At 43.7% G+C, this 23,247-nt stretch overlaps 1 protein-coding gene across 5 annotated transcripts in view; it reads right to left on the bottom strand.

Annotated features, from left to right (window-relative positions):
* Positions 1 to 23,247, bottom strand: part of VPS13D (vacuolar protein sorting 13 homolog D) — an 88,093-nt gene that overhangs the window by 6,020 nt on the left and 58,826 nt on the right. For all 5 annotated transcript variants that reach the window (XM_048968067.1, XM_048968066.1, XM_048968065.1 and 2 more), the window contains 3 exons: positions 18,218 to 18,350; positions 16,653 to 16,848; positions 204 to 335 (listed from right to left, as the gene is read on the bottom strand). In XM_048968067.1, the coding sequence (XP_048824024.1) occupies positions 204 to 335; positions 16,653 to 16,848; positions 18,218 to 18,350 (461 nt within the window). The remainder of the gene's footprint in view (positions 1 to 203; positions 336 to 16,652; positions 16,849 to 18,217; positions 18,351 to 23,247) is intronic.

Consider the following 23,247-nt stretch of genomic DNA (forward strand, 5'->3'; position numbering starts at 1 on the left):
AATGACACTGCTGTAGAGTCAGTGGAAGGGCTGCTGTGGAAGCCACCGGGAGCTTGGGGCGTGCTGTGAGTCAGTACCAAGAGAAAACACCTGAAACAGCCTTGTGTGTGCATGGGAAGTAATGTTCATCTCCTTCCCAAAGACACAAAGCTACAATGGTAGCAAATGCAACTACTTAAATAACTGCGTAAATCAGGACTTACAACTCATCCTGGATGTTGTCAGTCAGTTTGAACAGCTGTTCTTGTCCTTCTGCTTCACGTTCTGAGTAGCGAGGCAAGAGCCCTTGGGGTCCTCTGCAGCAGCGAGGCTTTCTTACTCTCTCTGCTTGTGTCCTGCATGCAGAATAGATGCAGAAAAATGACTTTGTGCAACAGCAGGGCTTTTAATTCCACTTAAGCCTGTCAGCACACAGAGTTGTCTTTGTTTTGAAATAGGAGGTGCGACTGAGCCTCTGGAGAATACAGGGTCTTCACAAATACGGCATATGGATCTCAGAGACACTGCATCTATTCACGTGGCTTTACATTTCAAATCTCAGGTACACACAAGGGGCAGCATGCTGAATTAGTATGAAGAAACAGGCTGAGTGTACCATCCACAAGGTTTTTGATCTGTTGTTATTAGTAGAGTTCAGTTGATTTGACCATTTCTTCTCACTTCTCTACAGAAAATAGGCGCACACAAACCGAGGTGGAGCTGCCACTAACAGACAGTTGCCAGTAGTTTGAAAACAGAAGGGTTACAGAAATAGGGGCATGCAGTGAAGTTAAGAGAAAAAACCAGAACCTTTTCAGCAAGGTTTAGCATACTTTACCTTTTCCTGAGCATTTATTAAAAATGACAATAATAAAAAGACATATATGGCCTGAGATACCAGAGGTTGATACAGGCCATAGTGCTAAAGAAACACAGGGTAGGTTCCTCCCTTAGCAGTATTTTGTTAAAAAATAATATTCTGAATTCCTTCATGCTTTTGGAACGCCCTACCCATGAAGATTTGTGTTACAGGCAGCACAGCCCTGTTTTATTCCCTGTCCCTTCCCAATAGCGTTGCTCTGGGATTGCTGCATGGCTTTTGTACCTCCCAGGCTGCTGCTGTTGGTGTTTCAAGCCAAATGCACCATTTTCACTCTACTTCCCATCTTGATACTTTGTAAAGACTCCGTACACTGAACTGCTTCTATGCTTTCTGATCAAAAGATAGCAGAAGAAAATCCCATGTAACGATGGCTTTTCTTCCTAAGCTGCTTGGCAATAGCACACAAGAGCACTTGCCTTCTAAGCTTTGCCTTCTGCAGATGTTTTCTCTGGAGCCCTGTTTCTTTGTTACCTTTCACCTTCAGCAATCCTGTCCCAGGCTTAAAACACATGCACGCTTCTACAATGCGTTTTCCTTCCAGTCTTTGACACCCTTGCCTTCTAATCGTGACAGGCAACTTTTTTTGCCCTTCTTGGCTGCAGTAAATACTGTTGGGAGAGAATCTTTTACATATCTTTGCTGCCCTCCTGTTGGGTGACTGACCTCTCTCCCCGTGTTTTGACTATCGTTGCTCTGTTTGATATCAGCCATGTATTTTGCAAACAAGGTAGAGAAGTCAAAGGTAGCGGCTCCCACCACAGCAGAAAAAAACATCAGCCAGCTTATGGTTCTAATGCACTGTGACTACCTGCTAAGTTCTAATTTCGTTAATGAGATTATTACATCCCCGACCTGCACAGCACTTTCCAGTGGCTCAGAAGGAGCACTGATCCTCCTGAGGAATTCAGGGAGGACAAAAAGATGCAGACTTCAGTGACTGCTCTTCAGCTGAACTACGGCCGTGCTAAGATGGGAAGAATGAAAAGTGGAAATTCTCCAAATTAAGGAACACAAAACAAAGCAGAGGTTTATGGAACCATAACAAATGCGATTGTTAATAATACCAGTCAAATGTTATCCAATTTTAGTTGTACCTCTGCACCCAGATGTTCTCGCTGCTTTACTGCTTGGGTTTTGGTAAGACATTTGTTAGTTACAGAGAAATAACTGTATGAAAATTCAGTTTGCTGCGGAGCTTCTTTGTTTCCCTCATTTGCAAAACTGTAATGTCTTAAAACTGTATTCTTCCCTTAGTAGCATTTATCTGAACCAAAGTAACCTAAGCACGAGGTAAACACGACTGCCACAAGCTATCCCAGTTACAATGATTCCGCTGAGTAACAGCTGTATACAGTTGTTAGAACCACAGCATTAATTACTGCATTTTAGAGCAGTTCACCTCTCCTGCCCCTTCCATTTTCCTGCTAGAACCAGGATTTATCTATAGCAGGCACAGCTGCATAGCAGTATCATTCTATTTTGGAATCCACATAGGAAGTGAACATATTGCCCACCTTCTCTACCATATTCTTACAACCAGCAAGCAAAATGTGTATTTCTGTTTATGAAATGCAAAACCAAATAAGCTAAAAAGTTTGAGCCACTGTAATATTCACATATTGCTACTTGTACTGCTTCCTCACTTTCCAAAGCAGCACAATAGCAGTGCTTTTCTTACCCAGGAAGCCCTGGGGCTGTTCAGCCCCTCCAGAGCGCTTGTACTTGCTGTTAACTCAGTGTGAAGGTACACATGTGAAGCACCGTGCTCTTTTTAACACACTGTGGGCCAATCATCAATGTTTCACTCTGACACTTTTCCTATTATGAGCAACAACGCTGCATAACGGTTTCTGTATCAACCAACTTTCAGATAAACATTCAACCATGCTATTTTTTTCCATGCTGTTATTTCCAGTGGTGAGGCACTGGCACAGGTTGCCCAAGGAGGCTGTGGATGCCCCATCCCTGCAGGCATTCAAGGCCAGGCTGGATGTGGCTCTGGGCAGCCTGGGCTGCTGATTGGTGACCTGCACACAGCAGGGGGTTGGAACTAAATGATCACTGTGCTCCTTTGCAACCCAGGCCATTCTATGATTCTATGATTCTATGTATTGAAAGTACAGCACTTACTGCCTCCATGCCAAAAGTTCATCCTGGTGGTACGAAGGCGGCTGCTTTTCAATGAAGTTTCACTAGAGCTAGCCTAAATTGCATTGATTGAGTCCATCAGCCCCTTGGCAAACTGCTCTGTTTGGTCTGGACAGCCAACAACATTCCACACAACCCTTTCTTTTTTATTTTTTCTTTTTTATTTAATTTTAATCTAAAAATTTGTTCAACCATCTCAAGTTACGTTCTGTAAATAATAAGCAATACTGATGAAATGCAAAAAGTGAAGACTTGTAAAGCAGAATGAACGGTGGTGTGCCCACATCTGTGTTACATTAAACATGCACTCAACAGATTTGCTGATTCTTTTTTAATAAGCACACAAAAGGCAATACAAGACAGAAATGCCCTCATGTCTACTAGTCACAGCAGGGAGGAGCGCTGCTGAATGGAGACACAAAGAGATTGGAAATGGTGTCAGAAGGTTGAGGCACACATTACAGCTCTTCACTGTTCATACAAAGCTGAACAGTGGAGAATCTCATTTCAGCTGGCCGTACACCCTCTAAAAACAGCCAGTGGTGTTAATTGGCTTTTGCTTAACAGTTCATAGAATTCATGTGATTCAGTCCACCAGCTTTCAACCAGAATTTCTGTACTCAAACAGATCACAGTGCAAGGATGTACGGAAGGTATTTACTTTTATTGCTGAGAGAACTGTTTACCAACTCAGACTGCAAAAACTTCTGCAAGAGACAAAGCACGTTTTAGTGAACTATGTTTTATCTTTGATACCACAGGTTGTAATACACTATCAGATGTGACTCTCAGTGGGGTATACATGCAGTGTTTTTGAGAGTTATGTTACACATTTGAGAGTCTCTGAGCCTAAACATTTCCTAGCAGATTGCTGCCTAATAATTCAGATCAGAAGGGAACAAACTTCAGCAACAGGTAACAAGTAGTCTGTGAAAACGAAACACTGCACAAATGATACAGGTAAAAATGCACCAGACTGTACTTGTCACAGAGCCATAGAATGGCCTGGGTTGAAAAGGACCACAAAGCTCATCCAGCTCCAAGCCCTGCTGTGTGCAGGTCGCCAACCAGTACCACAGGCTGCCCAGAGCCACATCCAGCCTGGCCTCGAATGCCTGCAGGGATGGGGCATCCACAGCCTCCTTGGGCAACCTGTGCCAGTGCCTCACCACCCTCTGGGGGAAAAACTTCCTCCTCATATCCAACCTAAACCTCCCCTGTCTCCCTTTAAAACCATCCCCCTTGTCCCATCACCATGCACTCCCACAAACAGCCGTTCCCCTCCTGTTTATACGCACCCTTTAAGTACTGGAAGGCCACAATCAGATCTCCCCAAAGCCTTCTCTTCTCCAAGCTAAACATGCCCTGTTCCCTCAACCTTTCTTAATAGAAGAGGTTATTGTTACTGAAGTAGTTGTTATTACCCATGACCAACACAGCAATCAGTGTAACTTCACTTAGTATGTTTATCTGAATTTCACACCTCCTGTTCTGCTCAAGGAGCAGCACTGGCAACTATTCACCTATTTGAGAAGCTCAACTTGAGCTTAAAACCTGCACACAGATTTTGATTTGTAATCAAAAGAGCACGAGGACACCCAAAGCCCAGCACAAACAACAGCTGTAAGTGCAAGCAGACATAATTCTGGCATTCCGAAAGCAGTGCTGAATGGAAGAGGCTCTTCACAGAAGCTTCAGCTGCTGGACTGACTGACACCCAAACCCTCCACTAAATCCTGGCTGGCAACCAGCAGTGCAGAGATCAGCCATGGCAGCTCTGAGAGGTGTCTGTATGCACAGCCCTCTCCCACACTTCCCATTAACAGTCCCAGTAATAGACCCAGTTCTTGCTGCCAAAAACCTTCCAGCTTTTTCATCAATATGTGGTGTTCATAAAGGTTCTGCAGTCTAACAGCCTTGTCCTTCTAACCTGTTTGGAGCAATAAACTCACTGGTTCTGGTGTAGCTCAAATCCTGTCACTGTTTCCATTGTATAAACCTGTGGGGTTTTTTTTCCAAGTTTGCATAAAATCTATCACTGGAAGCCTCCTCAGGGCTGTAACTTCACAATACTGACCTTCAGCCTGGGAACAATTTCCTCCCACTGCAATAATTATAAGGCAACCTTAGTTCAAACAAAGGAAAACTGGCAGGCACTATGAGCCTATGGAACAACTCAATTGCTGCTGGTATTTTGGAGAAATTATACTAAACCTGTTACTTACGTGGCTCTGGAAAAAGTCTGCTTCATAAATACAGTGCGTGCTTTGTCTGTGGGGGTCTGAGTGCATTTCAGACATGGAGGAGAGACTTAATCCAGTAAATTAAAAGAAGAATAGTCTTACATCTTGTATTGTAAAATACGCACCAGCTAAAATACCTGCCTCAGTTGGAGTTCAGACTGAATTCCACCTGCAGCCTTCAGCCATGTGTATTTCCACAGAAAGCAGGACAAAGACAGTGCTCAACCATCTCTGAAGTCCACAACAGGAGAACACAGTGTGAGCACACTCAGAAGCGCCACAATCGGTTGAAAAATAACCTCAAAGTTCAGCAACACAGCAGAACTACAGACACTGCAGTTGTACTGCAGGATAAGAAATGAAAATAAACGTACGCCGCTGCTGGGAAGGCCTGCATTTCCTATTGCAGTTCTGCAAAGTACTATAAATCCACCATTGCCACAATTCCTCAGTGATGTCCTTAACTGTACTTTGTTTCAAATGCTGAACCCCTGTGATAAGCTGGAACATCTTCCACCTTTACCACTGTGTGTTCTCTGCGCCTGAGAACGCGAACGTTACGTGACTTGGGCTCAGTTTCACACAACCTTACGACCATCACGATTTCATGGCAGAAGGTAAAGCTGCACCTCCTGACCGAAGAATTATTGCCCACTTGCTGGGCTTTGGGGCTGCAGCTCCCAGCGGGCAGATGGTTTCTTGGAAAAGGACTTTGCCACCTGAAGCCAGCGAGCTGTGATGGAATTCATTCACCAATTCAGACAGATGTTTTTAAGGTGTGTTACAAACGCGCACACAGTGCAGTCTGGATATTGGATTTGGCATTAGAGTATCTCAGTTAGATGCAAGAATGTGTAAAATCTTGAGCCAGACAGCTCCCTGCTGACTGCATATCTGAGGAAGCTTATATGCACCGTTTATTCCAGCAAATGCATGGAATATATTGTACTCGTTAAACGTGTTCCCAGAATGCTCGTTTCAGGCAGAAACACACAAATAAACGGTGCCTCGGGTTAAAACCTCCCACTTAAAGTCAAATCCCTGCTCTCTGGATGGATCTACGAGCTCAGATACAGAGGACCTTTATCTGACTCAGGATACTCTCAGACAGAACAGCGTGCTGAAGAAGGAACTGCTTATCATGCAGGCGGTTCCTGCCAGCCTCTTTGAGATGGAGCTGTTTTCTCCCCTCCCCCTTTCCTTTGTGTACAAGATCAAACCAAAATTGAATACAATTCACTGGGGTTATGATTGTATACAATCTCTAATGATTCCCACTTCAAAAGGAAGCGAGAAGTTAAAGCGTAAGAATCACTTCCTTGTAAACAGCAGAGCAGCAGATGTACTCATGAAACAGCACATCCTTAAGACATCCCTATCAGAAATCCAAGGTCTGTGTGAGCTGCATGTGTTTATATACTGAAAAACTGCAGTACTCAGCACATCATTCACTATTCAACCTTTGGTACTTCCTTACCTAATAGTGCAGCAAGCTTCTTCAAGCACTTTGGTATCATCGAGATTAAGAGATGAAAAAAAATATGTAAATAAACACTGCCTTCTCAGTTTCCAGTTTATCCCAGGCTCTTGCTGCACTGATCACAGAGTCATGTTACTGGCCTTGAAGTTTCTTGTCTCACAGACGTGTTGAAAACTGCTCCCATTCACCCTCTGATTCCATGTGTAAAAGACAAGGTTCTTCACAGCGCTTTCTTTCCAGCATCCATCTGAACAAGAAGAGCTGAATTTGGCCTTGAAGAGCTCAGGACCACACTGTCACTCTGCCCTGCGACACAGCGCAAAGTCTTGAAACTTCTAAGCCTGGTCTGCTGACATTACGTCCATGTTTACAGTGGTGCCATCACAAACCATCCATGCTGGCCAAGCAACGCCCACTGACAGTAATTGCAGAAGTGGTCATTTCACTTGGAGTGCAAAATGCAAACCGCTGCCTGCTACCCAGCATTAACTATCAGCTGTGCATGAAGGACTATGTGAAATGGGCCGTGCTCACCCTCTGCACCTTCTCTCCACACTCCACGTGGTGCCCTTTGCAGCCCACCAGCACAACAGTCACTGAATGACAACTCCTCAGGACGTCTGTTTGGCTCTTTAGCACTAACAGTTGCAAAAGCAATTTAAATCAACTGGCTGCACTTCCAGAACTGCTAAAGAGCGCTCCACATGTTAACAGCAACATTAGGTGAAAAAATTATCTATAAAAATACCAGCCACATGCTAAATGAGGTGACATCAAGGCAATAAATAGCTCCATCTGTATGAAAGATTCCGTATAGCAACCAGAAGACATCTCAACAAAAGTAACCAACTATGGATAAAGCAGTGGAAAAAGAAAAAGGGGGGGTTGGATTGGTTTTTTCTGAAGGATCAGTTTTACATATTTTTCTCAGATCACTTTATAAATCTGCTGCACATTAGAAATCAGACACACATGTATTTCTTCCAAGTAAAGAAAGTTGAAGGTTTACATTTTTAATAGCAATGGGACTATTTCTGAATGGCAGCAGTATATATTACATGCAGTGTGAGAGGGTTAAACAGGACAGCCTCAACTCTTTATAAACTTTTGCCCTCTGGATATGTACTCATTGGCTGCTGTACAAGACTTGAGCTGTATTACACGCCTTAACGATATGGTTCAACTGTCGGTCAGGCTCGGGGCCTGGCAATAGGCCAGACCGCAATCAATGGGACACAAACCTCCCCCTTTCAGATCATCACGAAGGCTCATATTATCTCCTTTTTGTCGTGCTGGTTAAATTTATGGAGCAGAACCCCGAAGCTGCATTCCTTGGCTTGGGCCGGCCCACGCAGGCCTCCCTTTGTTTGGTACTGTAAGCGAGGCGTGCTTTGGAGGATTGCAGGGTTGTTAGTTCAGGCACTGACTGTTTGCTCATGACTGAAATGAAAAGAGTTCAGTGGAAGGGCAAAAGGACAGCACAAGTGTAAAACCCTATCCCAGCAGGCCCTGGGCCCCTATATATGGACTCCGGACTAGGACTGAACATAAACCCTCACCATTAATGACAAAGGAAAGAAAAGCCTGTCTAGCAACAGGTAAACAGGCTAACAGCATGTCAGCACATACCTTGGGCACAAGGTCGTTTGCTTTCAGGTAAGCCTGTAATTACTACGTAACTACAAACCCAAACTAATCTGGCTCAAAGTGCTGCTTGCAAACAGTTCTGCAGCAGTGCTGCAGCTTTAGCTTGAAAACAAAGCTTGTCAGGCAGACAGCACCGGTCCATCAGCAGGTTGTCACATCTCTGTCATATTTATGGAGACACCTCAGAGATGATGCTGTGGTATTGGGAGGAATTAGCAGGAAGTGACTCTTCTAACACACCAAACTACTGGAAATTCAGAGGGAAAGAAGATTTCCCCTTTGTGCCTTACAGACGTTTCCTCCATCTCTATGCCTGGTCTCAGAGCAGAAGCAGGCCCCGTGGTGTGCTCACATGCTCTCTACTCAAAGCTTTATTACTGCAGTAATTAAAGGACACTTGTCCCTGTTCACTGCAGGGGAGCTGGACTAGATGGCATTCAGAGGTCCTTCAATTCTAAGGATTCTGTGATACAGGACAAAAAGAGGAAGGACATAAAGAAATCTCTGAAGTGATAGCAAGGCAAACTCAGGAGTGAAAGTGAATGGAAAGAACTTGAAAGATGGCATTCCAAATACAGGCAACAGGAGCAAAAACATCCACGGGAAGCCACAGGGACTCCTACTGATGATGGGTAAGATAAGATGCACATGTACTGAAAACATCTGTGCTTTGCTTCCTCAGTACCAGGCCAGTAAAACCTATTCCCAGACAGCTGCCCCAGCCCTGCTGTACCAGACTTCGCCCCTCTGGCACAACAGGCAGGTATTCCAGGACATGAGCTCATACAGCCACTGCACTGGCGAGCAGCTCTTGCCATTTGTGCTCCAGTAAATAAACAAATGCTGTATTCCTGTTGCATTAACACCAGTTTCATCTTTTCTACTATTTTTATGAACTGAAAATACTCATAACATGGCCAAAAGACATTATAAAAACCCACAGAACGTGCATTAAATGTTTTCAGTTCTGGGGATCAAGTCCGACTGGTTGAATGCAGTCTGGTGATTTGGCCTGATGCATTCCAACAGACACGTCTGTTTTGAATAAAGCTTTTGTTCATTTCTGGTTCTTATATGCTTTTAACATCTCACCTAATTCTAAGTAAGTAGACCTGCGAGTGAAAATTCCGAGTCCTTTCTTGCCTGGTCTTTGAAGACTTTTTAGCTCATTTGGCTGATAATAACACATTAATATGATGTTTTGTTTTTTTCAAAGCCTGCTCAATTCCACTTGAGGTTTTCTTTTGCACACAATTTGCATCTCTGCACACCAGTGAAGTGTGAAGCTCTGTGCAGTTGTTTTAAACCAAGAACTACTACAGAAATCCAGTGTAACAGCAGCTCCTCTTAGCAGAGGGCTTCCTGAATAAGGAAGGATCTATAAACTACGCAAACGCCAGAAGACAGGAAATACACAGAACAATACAGTGTTCCATTTACTTTTCTCCTTCTTGTCTCCAAAAGCTGCTGAAATAATTTGGCAGAACACACAGGCTGCAGAAATACAAGGGTTTCTAAGGAAAGCATTTTTTCTCCCCGTCTAGATGTGTTCCTTTCAGTAAATAAGTTTGTATCTAATTAGTCAAAAATCCTAAGGAAATGAAATTAACAGCTAAACGCCGTCAAGTACACACATGGTATATGAATATATATGAATTTCATTTTGTGAAGTGAATCCAGCCCTCTTAACTGCCACTTGCAGTGTAATTCATGGAGTAAATCTGTGCTAAATCCAGCAAGGGATTTCTCAGCTCTTTCCAGAAGGTCTGTGAAATTGCTTGACTTTCTGATGGGCTGCACCAGCTCCACAACAGCACCTGGGGTGTCACCTCACCTGCTGAGTGTATTTATCTGCTGTATTTATTTTGTCTGCTCGTCTGAGGAGAAGCAGCTTCCCCAGGTCTTCACAGAAGTGCTGCATCTGAAAGTGAGCAAGTCTGCTCTCATGCAACAATGCTTCTTCCTCACAAGCTTTTACCTTTTCAATGAAAAACCAGTTATTGCACTCAATGAAATTCAGCTAAATCTGGTTCCTGTTGCGATCCTGGTTCCAGGAACAGGTTTTTGTCGCATGCAGAAGCTCTGTGTTTCACTCCAGTGGTGGAAGCACACCTGCCCCTAGATGAAACGTACCGAGGTGCCAGAAGGAGCTTTGGTTTTGTGGAGACCATCACAATAAGACCTCAGTATTCACTTTTTGAAGCTGTTCGTTGATAATAACGAATAGACATCTAAAGAAAAACATAATCTCACGTGTTCTGCTCTGTTAACTGCCCTGCACCATTCACTTCCATGTTTTCTGTTTGCCTTCATCTGCCCTCCCCTCACAACATTCCATTCCAGTGCTCCTTGCCCCCTCTGTCCCTTACCCAACAGCCTGCAGGCAGCCAGGGGCACCTTTCTGTCCTCAGCTGAACATTGATGCTTTGTGGAAAATATTTGTGTAAAAAAATAAGACAACTGTTTTTAGAACATGAATAGGAATGAACCCAGTGACCACTCCGTTTTTTAAAGCAGTCTTTCAATCAGTTGTAAGAGCAGGGACTCCCTCTGTCATGGCAGAGCAAAAGGTTTTAAACAGAAGAAAGTTGCACAAGTCTTAATTAAAGCTTAGCGATCCCTGCTGGAATGGAAAGCATCTAGAATTCTGCAAATATGGAGACTGCACAAAAATCAGAAGTGGAACTGGGAGCTCTAAAGAACAGCCTGAGCAACTCCAATCCTCTGGTTTGAAGAATCACGTTTAAAAACAGGTAAGATGTTTGCTTTCAAGTTTAATGACCTCAATTGAGACCAAGTTACTGCTCCAAGCCTAGCTTGCATGCTCCATCATGTGTAATATATGCAAAACGTCAGATCTGCAGTGGAACAACACCTAATGCAAGCCAGTAATTGGTTGTTTAGCTTTTTCCTCTTAAAAACACTCACATGCAGCAGATGTGAAAGTAAGGACACCTGTCCAATACTAATAAAGCATTATGTGGCAGCCGTACATCCAAACACTCTGGTTTCATGCTCCCACTTCTCCAGAATAGTTAAATTGGGTCAAGTTCAAGAAGGGACAGAGACAGCCAACTGATTTCAGAAATATTCCAAATACATTTCACACACTGACCAGTAACGTCTCGCAGCAACCTCATGGAAATACTCAGCAATAGAGACATTTGCAGTAATGCATAGAGGCATTCTGCTTTGGTTTGACAGCTGGTACCAATTTATGTCCATTCATCCCACTGAAAATGAAAGCGAGAGAAACATGTTGATGCACAGTTTGGATCCTCTGAATCATCTCAGCTTCTTCTGGGTGCTACACAGCAAAGAGTGCCTTCCACAACCCAACCATGCGTTGTTCTGGAAGCCGAGTGACATCTTACACAGACAGCTCTACAGTTACAGACCCCACAACAAAGTAACATGAAGCAACCTGAATGTTGTAAAGGTTCACCCTCCTTTTACTAAATCGTGCGGATAAAAAAACATCAGGAAAAAAACCACCTGTGTGAATCAGAGCTATTTTCTTCGACCTTCATAGCAAATTCTGCTCTCCTGTGAAAAACAGAGGCTGTGCTCCCAAGTAATTGCTTTTCAGAGCAGTGACACCAATGTGTTTCTCACGCATACAAAAATTCCTGGGTCTCTCTCTACTGTCCTTTCTGGAATCTGACCAAAAAATGATTTCTCTCTCTGTAAATTACACCATTTTAATACTCCACAAGTAAGCTTTATTCCCTAAACGCTGACTTCCTAAGAATTAGCATGTAGATTCAAGAGGGTGGTGAAATATGGGACAGCAGTGCAATACCATCCCCATTGCTCAGAGCTGGAGGTACCCCAGAAAAAAGAGTCATCTCTTGTGTGCCCCGAACACACCTTTGTTCCTTAGAGCTTTAAGAGGAACCAGACAGGTGAACATACTCTCAAGCCTGTAGGATTCACCTTCAGGCAAATACAATTCTTCCTAATCCAAGTCATTCATTTGGAAAGCAGTTCCAAGTAAAGGCAAGAAAAAAGTAATTCTTCAGAAAGATGCAGAAGAGAAAACCATGTCATAACCACTGGCCAGAAGGGTCCTGCAAGGTAGGAAACACTCTTGGAATAGGCAAAAGAAATAGATGGTGGTTTGGTGCTCATCCTTACGGGTAGCCTAATTTGAAGATGAAATTATTTTAAGCGATTAGACTCTATGAAAGAAACAAAATGTTTGAGAAGTGCATCTTCAGAAAAAAATGAAGTTTGGAAATAAGTCTCCATACTGAAGAGGCACAAAGGCTGCACTGAGGAACCATTTTACACCACCAGAAAATCTACGTTCACTTACACAACAAACAAGGGCAGACATCTGAAGAACTGAAGAGGAGCTCCTGCAGAACTACTGGACATTACCAGTGATAACTGAAAACCTCACAGAAGAATACTGAGCAGGTGAGACTGGTAACAGAAAACTGAAGCGTCTACCAACGCAGAGCTTCAACGTCGGGGATTCAGTAAAAGCAGCCCATAAAATTCTATTTACAGAGGACAAGCTACAAGATGTTTAAAACTCCAGTGAGGACAGTGAAACACTGAAGAACCCAAAGAGGTCAGAAATATGGCAGGAAATGAAATGGGACTCGACCTACAAAACTGCAGCCCGGTTCATCTAGGGAAAAATAACCCAGAACACAAATATTAAATGACAAGGAGATACTTGCAATGCAGTGAAACAAAACAAAAAAAAACTCTTGGGGGAAAACAGCACGCAGAAAACTGGACATCAATTTGCAATGTGATATGGCAGCCCAAGCAGCCAACATGGTTTTGGATGACTTGCAGAGCACAGCTCATCGCAGAACAGGGACACGGCCGTCCCTCTGCACGCAGCGTGGGTGGGAACGTAGAGACTGTGGAATTACAAAGTAGCTCAGCAACAGCAATGGAGGAACCTGGACAGGCAGATGATAAAAGCTTGAAGCTATTAAAAGAAGTACCACAGTGACTAACGATGGAAGAGGGCAGAGCTAACGTGGCAGAAAAGCAATTGGCTACAGGGATTTAACATGGTGCCATGGGAGAAGAAGGGACAAACTTGCTAACAAAAGAAGAAATAACCCAACAAAGCAATTCATTTCAGAGTACAGTTCATAATAAAGGCCTATTCTGTACCTATGAGAAAAAGAGAGGAAAGAGGATATGAAGGAAATCACAGTGCTGAAATTATTTACAGATCTGACTGATAAATCAGCTCAAGCGGAACACATGAACCATTCCCAGATTTACCCAACACAATGACTGCACACGAAACCTCGACTGCGCATGGACACCTTGTGAAGGGTTCCCAGTAGGACAGCAGTGCCAACTGCACCGCAGCCCTGGCCCATGCATGGCAGTGCTCTGAAGACTCCGAGTCAGGTCTCAGTGGAGCACAAGGTAAGAAGGGCTGTGGGGACACGCACAGAGGTGTTGTGGTTCGAGCACAACCTTGAGAACATGTTCCCAGGTTGGCCTTCCAGACAACTGTTTACACATTTTCTATTTCCCCTTTCAAGGTTACTGGTATTCTCATGCCCCTGAGTCTAATGCTTTCAGATCTACAGTGAGAGTTGCAGCTGACACTGAGATGGACGCACAGAGGGGAACATAAACGTATTGACCAATTAATAATAAATTACCTGCTGCTGGCATTGCCTCAATCTTTGCAAGCTCATCATGTATTTCTGAGTGATAACATGAAAGGTGGTGAACAAATTAAAACCAGTGCAGGATGCTTCCTTCCAGATGTAATTAGAGGAAACAACTACCTCCAGAAGTATTTTCTAGGACCCTTAATGGCATGTCAGCCTCTATTTTTAACTGATACAATTGGTTCACTGACAGCACTGATGAGAAATGAGTAGGCCAGGAAGCAGTCCCTTTACTTCTGCCAATCCGATAAGGATGTGAGCCCTCCCAGCAGCAGCTCAGCAGTGACAGAACAAGGTTCAAGATGTGCCCTGGCAGAAGCCTGAGAGCATTGCAGCAGCAGTTCTGTGTGCTGCCCATCAATTGGACACATCTAAATACACCCCCTGAACCTGGGCTGTGCTAGGAGTTAACACAAGTCTCTAGGAGAGCCTTCCAAGCACATCTAGAGACAAAACAGCTTTCCTGTTCTGAGCCGGCCTTTAAGACTTCTGGCAATGTATGACAAGTATGGAAATAATCAGAACTCTTGTATGTGACACTGCAGTGCTTGGAACACATAAAACCCCCTCAAAAAAGGTATAAAGTCACAAGCATTAACTGTTTATAAATTAGGTGGATGCGGCGTTGCCAACAACTGTTTTCTTTTATCCCCGGCGTTAACATTTAAAAATATTAATGCTGCTTTATTCATAAATTACAATACAGTAACGTTTAAGATTAGCCTTGAAAAAGTCCAGCCAATAGTTAGACTTGAAAATATCTTCGTGCCCTTTAAACACATCACGGTTTAAGCTACCACAGTAAGCTATAAAGCCATCGTCTGTGTCTCAGCAGGACTCAGCTTGGCTCCACACTGCAAACACAGAGGTTTTGCTAGCTGCATGAATCCCAGTACAAATCAATACATCTGAAACCAACAGAGATTTCTGTCCAAGGAGCACAATCACTGAGTAACACAAGCCACACAGTCTTCCCCATTGCTCTCCAACTCAAATTCAGTAAAATCTGAAGCCAAGCAGCATCATTTCAGGGCTCTTTTTTTTTTTTAAATAAAGAAATAATGAAGAAATTAATCCATATGATAAAGAGAACTGCAAGGGCCTTTAATTTACAGTTACATCCCACGCTATTTCAGTAGAGCTGTAATTAACTGCTAACACTTTTTGCACCAATACCTCAAACTCACACCTTAGCTGCCAGCCTCAAGATAAGTTCAGGACAGTTCTTAAAACGTTTATCATTCCTACTGCGCTCACTTGTTCAGAGCTACGTTTGAGATCAGTTACTGCCACAAACTCATTTTCATCGGTTAGATGATTTGGTGCACTCAGCTTGGAGGAGTCTGCATGGCCCAGCACACACTTAAAACAGAGAATTCAACAGGAGCCAGCATCCTGAGTTTGGAACGCTGTTCTATTTTGATTCCAAACTGCACATATTTGAACAGTTAACAAATGCAGCAGGGTACACAGCAGTCCAAGAAACATCCAAATCCTTTGTTGTTCTTTTTTATACCCCTGAAAAAAAAAAACAATCTGGTTGCTTCCTTATGTAAGTGGCAGAGATTTTCCTTGTAGTGTTGGTGGGTCAAACGTTTATCACAGCGTGGTGAAAGAAGAAAATCATGTCCCAGTGCTGGTCTGCGATGACAGTATTCCAGAATTCTGTATTCAGCTCACCTGGCCTCATCTCGTAACTGACAGTTAACAAGTGAAAGGGAAATATGTCACCTAGGCAGACACAAGCTAGAGATAAGGCTGGCTGGGGGTCCCCTCTCAGTTGCTGGGTGGTTTATCAGCTGTTGGCAACATCACCACTACTGCCTATAGTCGGGGATCCCACAGAAGTGTTTGAAAAGATGACTTTCAAGTACAATCCTGAACACGCATCCTGAAACATCCTGTAGCAACAACACAGCTCAGCTGCTGAGACAGCCAGGTGTGCTTCTCCTCACCTTTTGGTAAATAAATCTGCAGTCACAACTTCAGAAGATGTGCCAACAAAACAGTAGATGTGTTTTCTTAGGGGTCTGCTTGCACTTCTCATGTAACTCTATGCATGCACATTTACTTACCCAACAGTCAACCCTGACCTCTTGGTTTTACAAACCAAGCTAAGCACTGAACAGCAGCAGCATCTACGTGGACACTTCCACAGCAAAGGGTTCATTCTGTGAAATACTTCATTTATTTTAAAGATACTCCCTGTTTTGTTCAGACCAGGTTATGCTGAGCACGGAGGAGGAGGTCGATGAGCCGTCCACATGGACTGACTCCTAACACAAGCGTGTGCAATGAAGGGCACACATCCACTTTTTTGGTAAATGAGAACCATTGTAGAAATGAAAATCAGGATTTTAACCCGACTCCTATTTTATGTCGCAGCTTTTCTACTTTAACTAAGAGTAAAGTACCAGCAGATACCAGCAGACAGCACTGAAAAAAACTTGCCAAAGTAAATAAATCAATTAATGTAGGCTACATCACACAGTGTATTTGACTGATTGACAGTTCCTTTGGGCAAGGAAAGATGATCAGGTTAGAAATTGCAGCAGGTCTCATAAAACACATTTAGCACTGTAACTGATTGGCAGCATAAAGCACTTACTGACCTGGGGCCGCTCAGAGTCGCCGTGTCCCTCACTGCCTGCGCAGTTTCTGATGCAAAATCCAGAGCTCCAGCAACAGGTTTGGTTACTGTGCCAACCAGACCCTTCCCAAGACCCGATATGAATCCACTGACACCTCCTTCAGTCTTCACACCTTCTACTGTCGAAGTGATGACGCTTGTCAGCCCTCCAATGATACCTGGCACACACAAAAAGAGCAGAGTAGGCCAGAAGCACTGCACAGCTGTGTTCCCCCACGCTGCTGCCCTATGGAAAACTGCACTCATCCACTGGAAAAAGTCAACACCAATAAACTGGCATGAGTGATTTTTTGATGCTGCCAATTGACACTGCTGTAAGTGTTTCCACCACAAAGTGCCCAGAAGAAATCAAGATTCTGCTGAGTCTTCAAGACTTGGAACAGTTCACATTATCTGAGGATGTGCTGTACAGATGTCATATTGCACAGTTATTGGTGAACTGCTTAAGCTCCATAGGAATGCTTCCCCCCTCCTGGCTCTCTAGCTTTGCAGCAATCAGGTGCTCTTCACATCTGTAACTCAAGTACAGCCCAGGCAGCATCTTCACTTGCAAACTCGAGAACAAAGCACGAAGCATTTCAATCACTCCTCTTGAATAACTGTAGATGATGGTTAATTCCTGCATTTCATCAGACAGGATTTAATGGAGTGCTGGGAAGCATGTAAAAATTCCACAGAACTGAAACTAAAACACAGTCCCACTAATTACTGATTAATTCATTTTAATTGACTTCTCAGCAACGTCTGAAATATTTTGGTTTTCATCCTTTTGTACTAATATTGGTTATAGCAGATTTTATTACACGTGAGATGAGTAGGAGAGAGACTTCTCATGATGCACAGTCTCTTAATGACAGAACACTGGGTACAGACTTCTGCTCAGCACAGAATATTGCTGCTGTTTTAGGAAAAGCAAAACGATGCAGCCTGCCACAGTCACACTCAAAGAATGACATTTAAACAAACTGAGTCAAGATGATGCAAAATATAAATATTTGTTTTAAATTTGGCTTGTATTGATTTAACTTTCTTCAACAGATAAATCATGAACTAAATTGATGTGAGATTCTGGCCAAATTATGGCTACCCTGCTGCGTTTTACACAAATTAATTACCCCCGTTCAGATCAGAATTAAAAAGAAGGTTAAAACAAATAATAATAAATCACCCAACTGGTGAAACGTTCCTTCAAACTGATGCACTGATTCTGAGGAAACTCAAATTGTGTGAACTGAAAGCAGAAAGGTTAAAATCCAGCCATGGGCATTTCTGTGTCTGGCTCCCACGAAGGCTCTGTGTGTGGGTATTTTATGACTACACAGAGACTGAAGCTCTGGAGAAACGTTCTCCAAAATTGAATTTAAGAAGTTTTTATTTACAATTACAACTGAGGAGACCTCATTCAGAAGCGAAGCCTACAACAGCTCAGCCCAAGGCCACAACTCACCGCCCAAGAGTAACGCAAACTGTAGAGAACCATTCTTTCAATCTGCTCATTGCTGTAAGAGTGAAGTAAGTTAAGCTTACCATGTGCAAGGCCATGGATGCCTGCAACAAGGTGCTCTCCGCTCGTTGCAGCGTGATAGCGGATGTATTCGCGCTCGGTTTGATGTCTGTTGTCCATTGTTTTTCCCAAGCCATCTGACAAGGTCCCAGCAAACTGGCAAAGAAGAACCATTTCTGTTATTAAAAGAAGAAAGCTGCTTCTCTTACTGGTTTACTGAAGAAATCCCTACATTTTAGTTGTTAAACACAGATTGATGCAGTTCTCTTTTTATACCTGAGCACTTACTCCAGGTTTTCTTGCCATGAAGAGCTCTGAAGGACATCAACCTGTGCTTCCCGTTCGTGCTACTCAAACCAAGAGGGGGAGCAAGGCTCCAAAGAAAGGGACACAAAACAAAACCCAACAAACTCCAAAACTTTCATAATCGGGATGTTATTATGGAGAGAGATTCCCAGAGGCATTTTCCTACCGTAACCTCCAAAGAAGCCTTTTGGTTACATGGAGTTGGTTGTTCTGTACCTCCTTCAGCTAACATCAGCATTCTTACACCCTTCATAAACGAACAAACTTGTGTTGGACTGGAGAACAGCAGTGCCTGCAGTGGTGGTAGAGCCCATCTGTCCTGCACTGATGCAGCTCACCATTCAGAACTGTGTAGTGGTGCTGTTTGCCCCGCCAGCTTAGCTTTGCTGTCTTGCACATACTGTCTCCTTTGCATCCATTTGAACAAACCACATCATGAAGGTATGAACCTGAATGTAACTAAACCTGGTGTGAAATTCTGATACGCTGGGAATTACAAAGGAAACAGACAGTGTGTCCAATGCCATGCCCAGGACCTTCCTCCTTCTGCCAGTTTTTCCAGGCCAGCTTCCTTTTCCACCATTGACACCATCTCCTTGTTTCAGGTACTTCTTTCCAGCACAAAACCAAACCAGCCCAGCAGCTACAATTCACTAAACAAGAGGGCTTTACTTTGGCAACATGAAGGAAAATCACATCCCACGACCCTTCTTATGACTTGACAGTATGGACACTAAGCAGAGCATAGCAATCACTGGCAGCAGTACTTCTGACCTCTTTGTGAACTTAAATTAGATGTTATTTCTTTTAATTAGCCTAGAAATACAAACCAACCCGATGTTATCTATTAGCTGTGTTTAGGGTTGGATTTTGTGTGCGTGTGCACAAATAGTTTCCTTTAAGAGGATTAGAGGAGCTGCTATGAAAACTAAAGAGCTCCACAGGCCTTCAGAATTCAAATCTCATTAACAAATCTGTCCAGTCCTGAAAATGGTACTTTATGGATATATTTTGAAAGCTACATTGATGCATACTCAGACGACCAGGAACAGCCCAACATCTCAGTGCTGACCAGAACTGGTCAGCATTCCTTACACTTGTTGGTCCATTTTGCCCTGTCAGGACTGGCTCCACTATTCCAGCTTTCCAGGTGAAGTGCATCTGTCCTTTTGCCTTATTTCTCACTCCTCAGTGAACCAGAGTCTGACATCTAACAGCAATAATGCTGTTTTCAGACACAGAATGTTAACATAATCATGACTCATTCCCTTGGCAAGGAGGAAAAAGGGAAAAATACCACACGCACACAGGTTAGAAGTCACAGTCTCTGCTATGTGTAAAGAACAACAACAAACCACCCAGACCACAAACCAGGACAGCAGAGCCAACAACCAGGCATCTCACAGGCACTGGGCAGCCACAGCTGAGCGGGTGAGCAACCTGTGCTGCGGCGTTGGCCTCATCGTGGTTCTACATCTGGAGAGCAGTGATGGAGCTGTGAACCCATCACCTGGAAAATGGTCTCCATACAATTGCTCAGGTTGGAAATGACCTTAAAGATCATCAAGTCCAACACAACCTAACCATACCACCCTAAACAAACGTGACAAGAGAAGGGACCTCAAATTTCATCTAGTCCAACCCCAATCCCTTCACTGTTTCAATCAACAAAACACCACCAACAAAATAAAAGCATATACAACATTTGTGAACACAACCTGATGCCAAATAATGAGGCTTACGGGGCACAGGAAGAATTCAGAGCAAACAAAAACAGAGTTAATTCTAGTCTTTGTACTGCATGTTCCCTCTAAGCCAGATGCATGAGGCACACAGCATGGAAATCAGTTTTAAGTAATCTCTTAAAGTCTTTTTAAGCTCTTGGCACCGCTTTGTTCTCGAAGGACATCCCAAAAGGATAAATACACAATTATGACTTAAGTCCAAACATTCCATTGTAATTCTAGCATCAGAGAATTGTACTTTTACAAATATTATTGACTGAGCAAAGCAGAACATCGCATGGAATGTTAAGGAAGAAAGTGATTAAATTGAATTAAATATAGGTCAGTCTGAATTTCAGTGCAGACCTCATAACCAACTGCACTGCAATTAGAAATCACAGGGTTTGCTCAGCTTTCAGCCTTTTAAAAGCATTCTTTGCTGCCCTTCACTCTGCTCTTGAACTGAACACCCGGTGCAGGCAATGGCCATTCTCCTCCTGGGAAAAACCCTCCTGCATGGAAACAGTGTATGAACTGAGGAATACTGAACACCCCTCTCTCAAAGTGTATTTTGTTCACCTTTCCTAGTACTGAATGTTTTACTTACATACATTTTTACCTTTGTTTAAGCTGTCTTCTTAGCTTATCATCACTTTTTCTTTAGATAATATCTAACACATTTTACTATGAATGTCAACGCATTCTGTACATTTAACATTTCTCTTGTGTAACAAGTAACTACAGATGATACCATAAACTCAAGGTAATTGACAGCATTAGAAATGAGAGGTTCCTTCCACTGGAGTTTCACTTTTATTTTTGAAAACTAACAACTATTCAACAAGGAAGGTGTGGAAGCTTTGGTATTGCTGTTCAACCCAGTGATACAATACAATGCACTACACCTAAGCACTTAACGCCTATCTGTAAGTTTCATCCCTTTCTGGTTATTTGCCTTCAAGCAGCACCATTAAAATTATTTTCTATGTCTCTCAAACCTGTAAGGTGTATTTTAGAGGAGATCTTGCACTGACTTTTGGCAGTGAAATACAACGGTCTCAAATGAAGCCCTTCCCTCAATGCATGGACCCAAAATGTTCACAGCATCTGCATTAGAGGCAAAGCAGGCCCACATCCATGCTGCCAGGGGCTGCTATGGCAAAGGCAGCCAGGTTCCAAGCCAGCAGCCCTTCTCAAAGCTTGGTGTTACACTTGAGATGAAGTGTAAAAATAATAATAGTGCATAAACAGGGACTGGGCACAGCAGGGCAGATAGACTCATCTTGTAAATTCTCCAGCCCAAGTTCCCGTACTTTTATCATGATACCTCAAGACTGATATTTAATGTATTTAACACATTTCTGTGACTTACAGTGGAAATTACTTTTAGAGCAGTTCTTTACTCCCTGATAAGAACATGCTTTTTAATTTTTTTTTTCAGTGCGTTGTTAAGAACTTTACAAACTGGATGTCAGTAAGTCAGAAGACAACACAGCTTTCCTCCTCGGTTAGTGGCCTTCCAGTACCTGAGGGCAGCCTGCAGGAAAGCTGGGGAGGGGCTTTTTATGAGGGCATGTAGCAACAGGATGAGGGGAAATGGCTGTAAACTAGAAGAGGGTAGGTTTAGACTAGATATTAGGAAGAAATTCTTTACTGTGAGGATAGTGAGACACAGGAACAGGCTGCCCAGTGAGGCTGTGGATGCCCCAACCTGGAGGTGCTCGAGGCCAGGCTGCGTGGACTCTGAGCAACCTGGGCTGGTGGGAGGTGTCCCTGCCTACAGCAGGGGGTTGAAATGGATGGTTTTAAAGGTCCCTTCCAACCCAAACCACTCTATGATGATTCCCCCTATCTTCCACTTTGGTCAGCCATGCATTGCAATGGCACTAACAAAGGACTTTAAATATTTTTGAAAGAATAGAGGGTTTTTTCTCCTCAGATTTAAAATTCCCGCCTATCTGAAGCTGCTCCACAAAATATGCTTGCCATGGCTTCTGTCCTCCTCCCAGGAAGATAAGTGCTCAGGTGCTGAGACTGAAAGGTTTGTGGATTCAGCCACACTGGGCTTGAGGCTCTTTTTCTGCTTTCATTCACAGGTTAGATAGAACACCTCCTGCAGAGGACAGGTTAGGCCAAGCCCAGGGCACACTCATAACCGGGTCAGCAGTGTGTAACGGAACCGATCTGACGCAGCCTTAATTCCGAAAATACTGAACCAGCACAACGCTATCGCCAGCCTCTCATTGTAAGAGATGCATCAACTTTGGCCCTCCCTCAATGACTGACAGCGAGACAACACCTTTTCCCACTGCACAAACATACGTTTCTTGAGATTCCCTGTCATACAACCAAAGGCAAGGCGCTTTAATTAGCTCACATCCCCTCGTTAACTAACCCCTAATGCCTCCTGACAGGGCCTGATGGCCGGCAACCCGCGGCCGCCCACAGCCGGGCGTCCCCAGCCTGGCTCCTCAGGGCCCGATGGCCGGCAGGTGCCTGCTGGGACAGTTTTGTGTTACGGGCTGGCGAGTGATCCCTGCGGGACTGCCGGCTGTTTTCACATCCACAGAAGGCAGTCAAAAGTCCACAGCATGAACTTGGAATGACCCCAATTGCAGAGTCACTGGCGGGTTCATCTGGAGGACAACGGCGCTTTATTAAACAACTAATACTCTTAACAGATAATCCCCCCCCCCACCCCCCTCCGCTTTAACTCTTGCCAAGCTTTAAGGTCTTCCTGTTTGTTTGTGTTTTGGGAACGGAATTATTTTGCCATCGCCTCCTCCTTAAAAAAAAAACCCCAAACCCTCTGGATTCTGAGAACCTGAGGCAAAAACCTGAGGCAAAAACCTGAGTCCTGTTGGTGGAGCTGACACAGCACAAGGCACTGGCACTGTGGCAGACTGTTTTTAATCACCATCTTGACCAGCCCTGCTGCTGCCTGCATACAGGGCTATGTTGTATTGTGTGTTTTACTGTTTGGTTTTATGTATTACCTGCTCCGGAGGAAACCTCATGTAAGG

Source organism: Lagopus muta, chromosome 21, assembly GCF_023343835.1.
Source record: "Lagopus muta isolate bLagMut1 chromosome 21, bLagMut1 primary, whole genome shotgun sequence".
NCBI lineage: Eukaryota > Metazoa > Chordata > Aves > Galliformes > Phasianidae > Lagopus > Lagopus muta.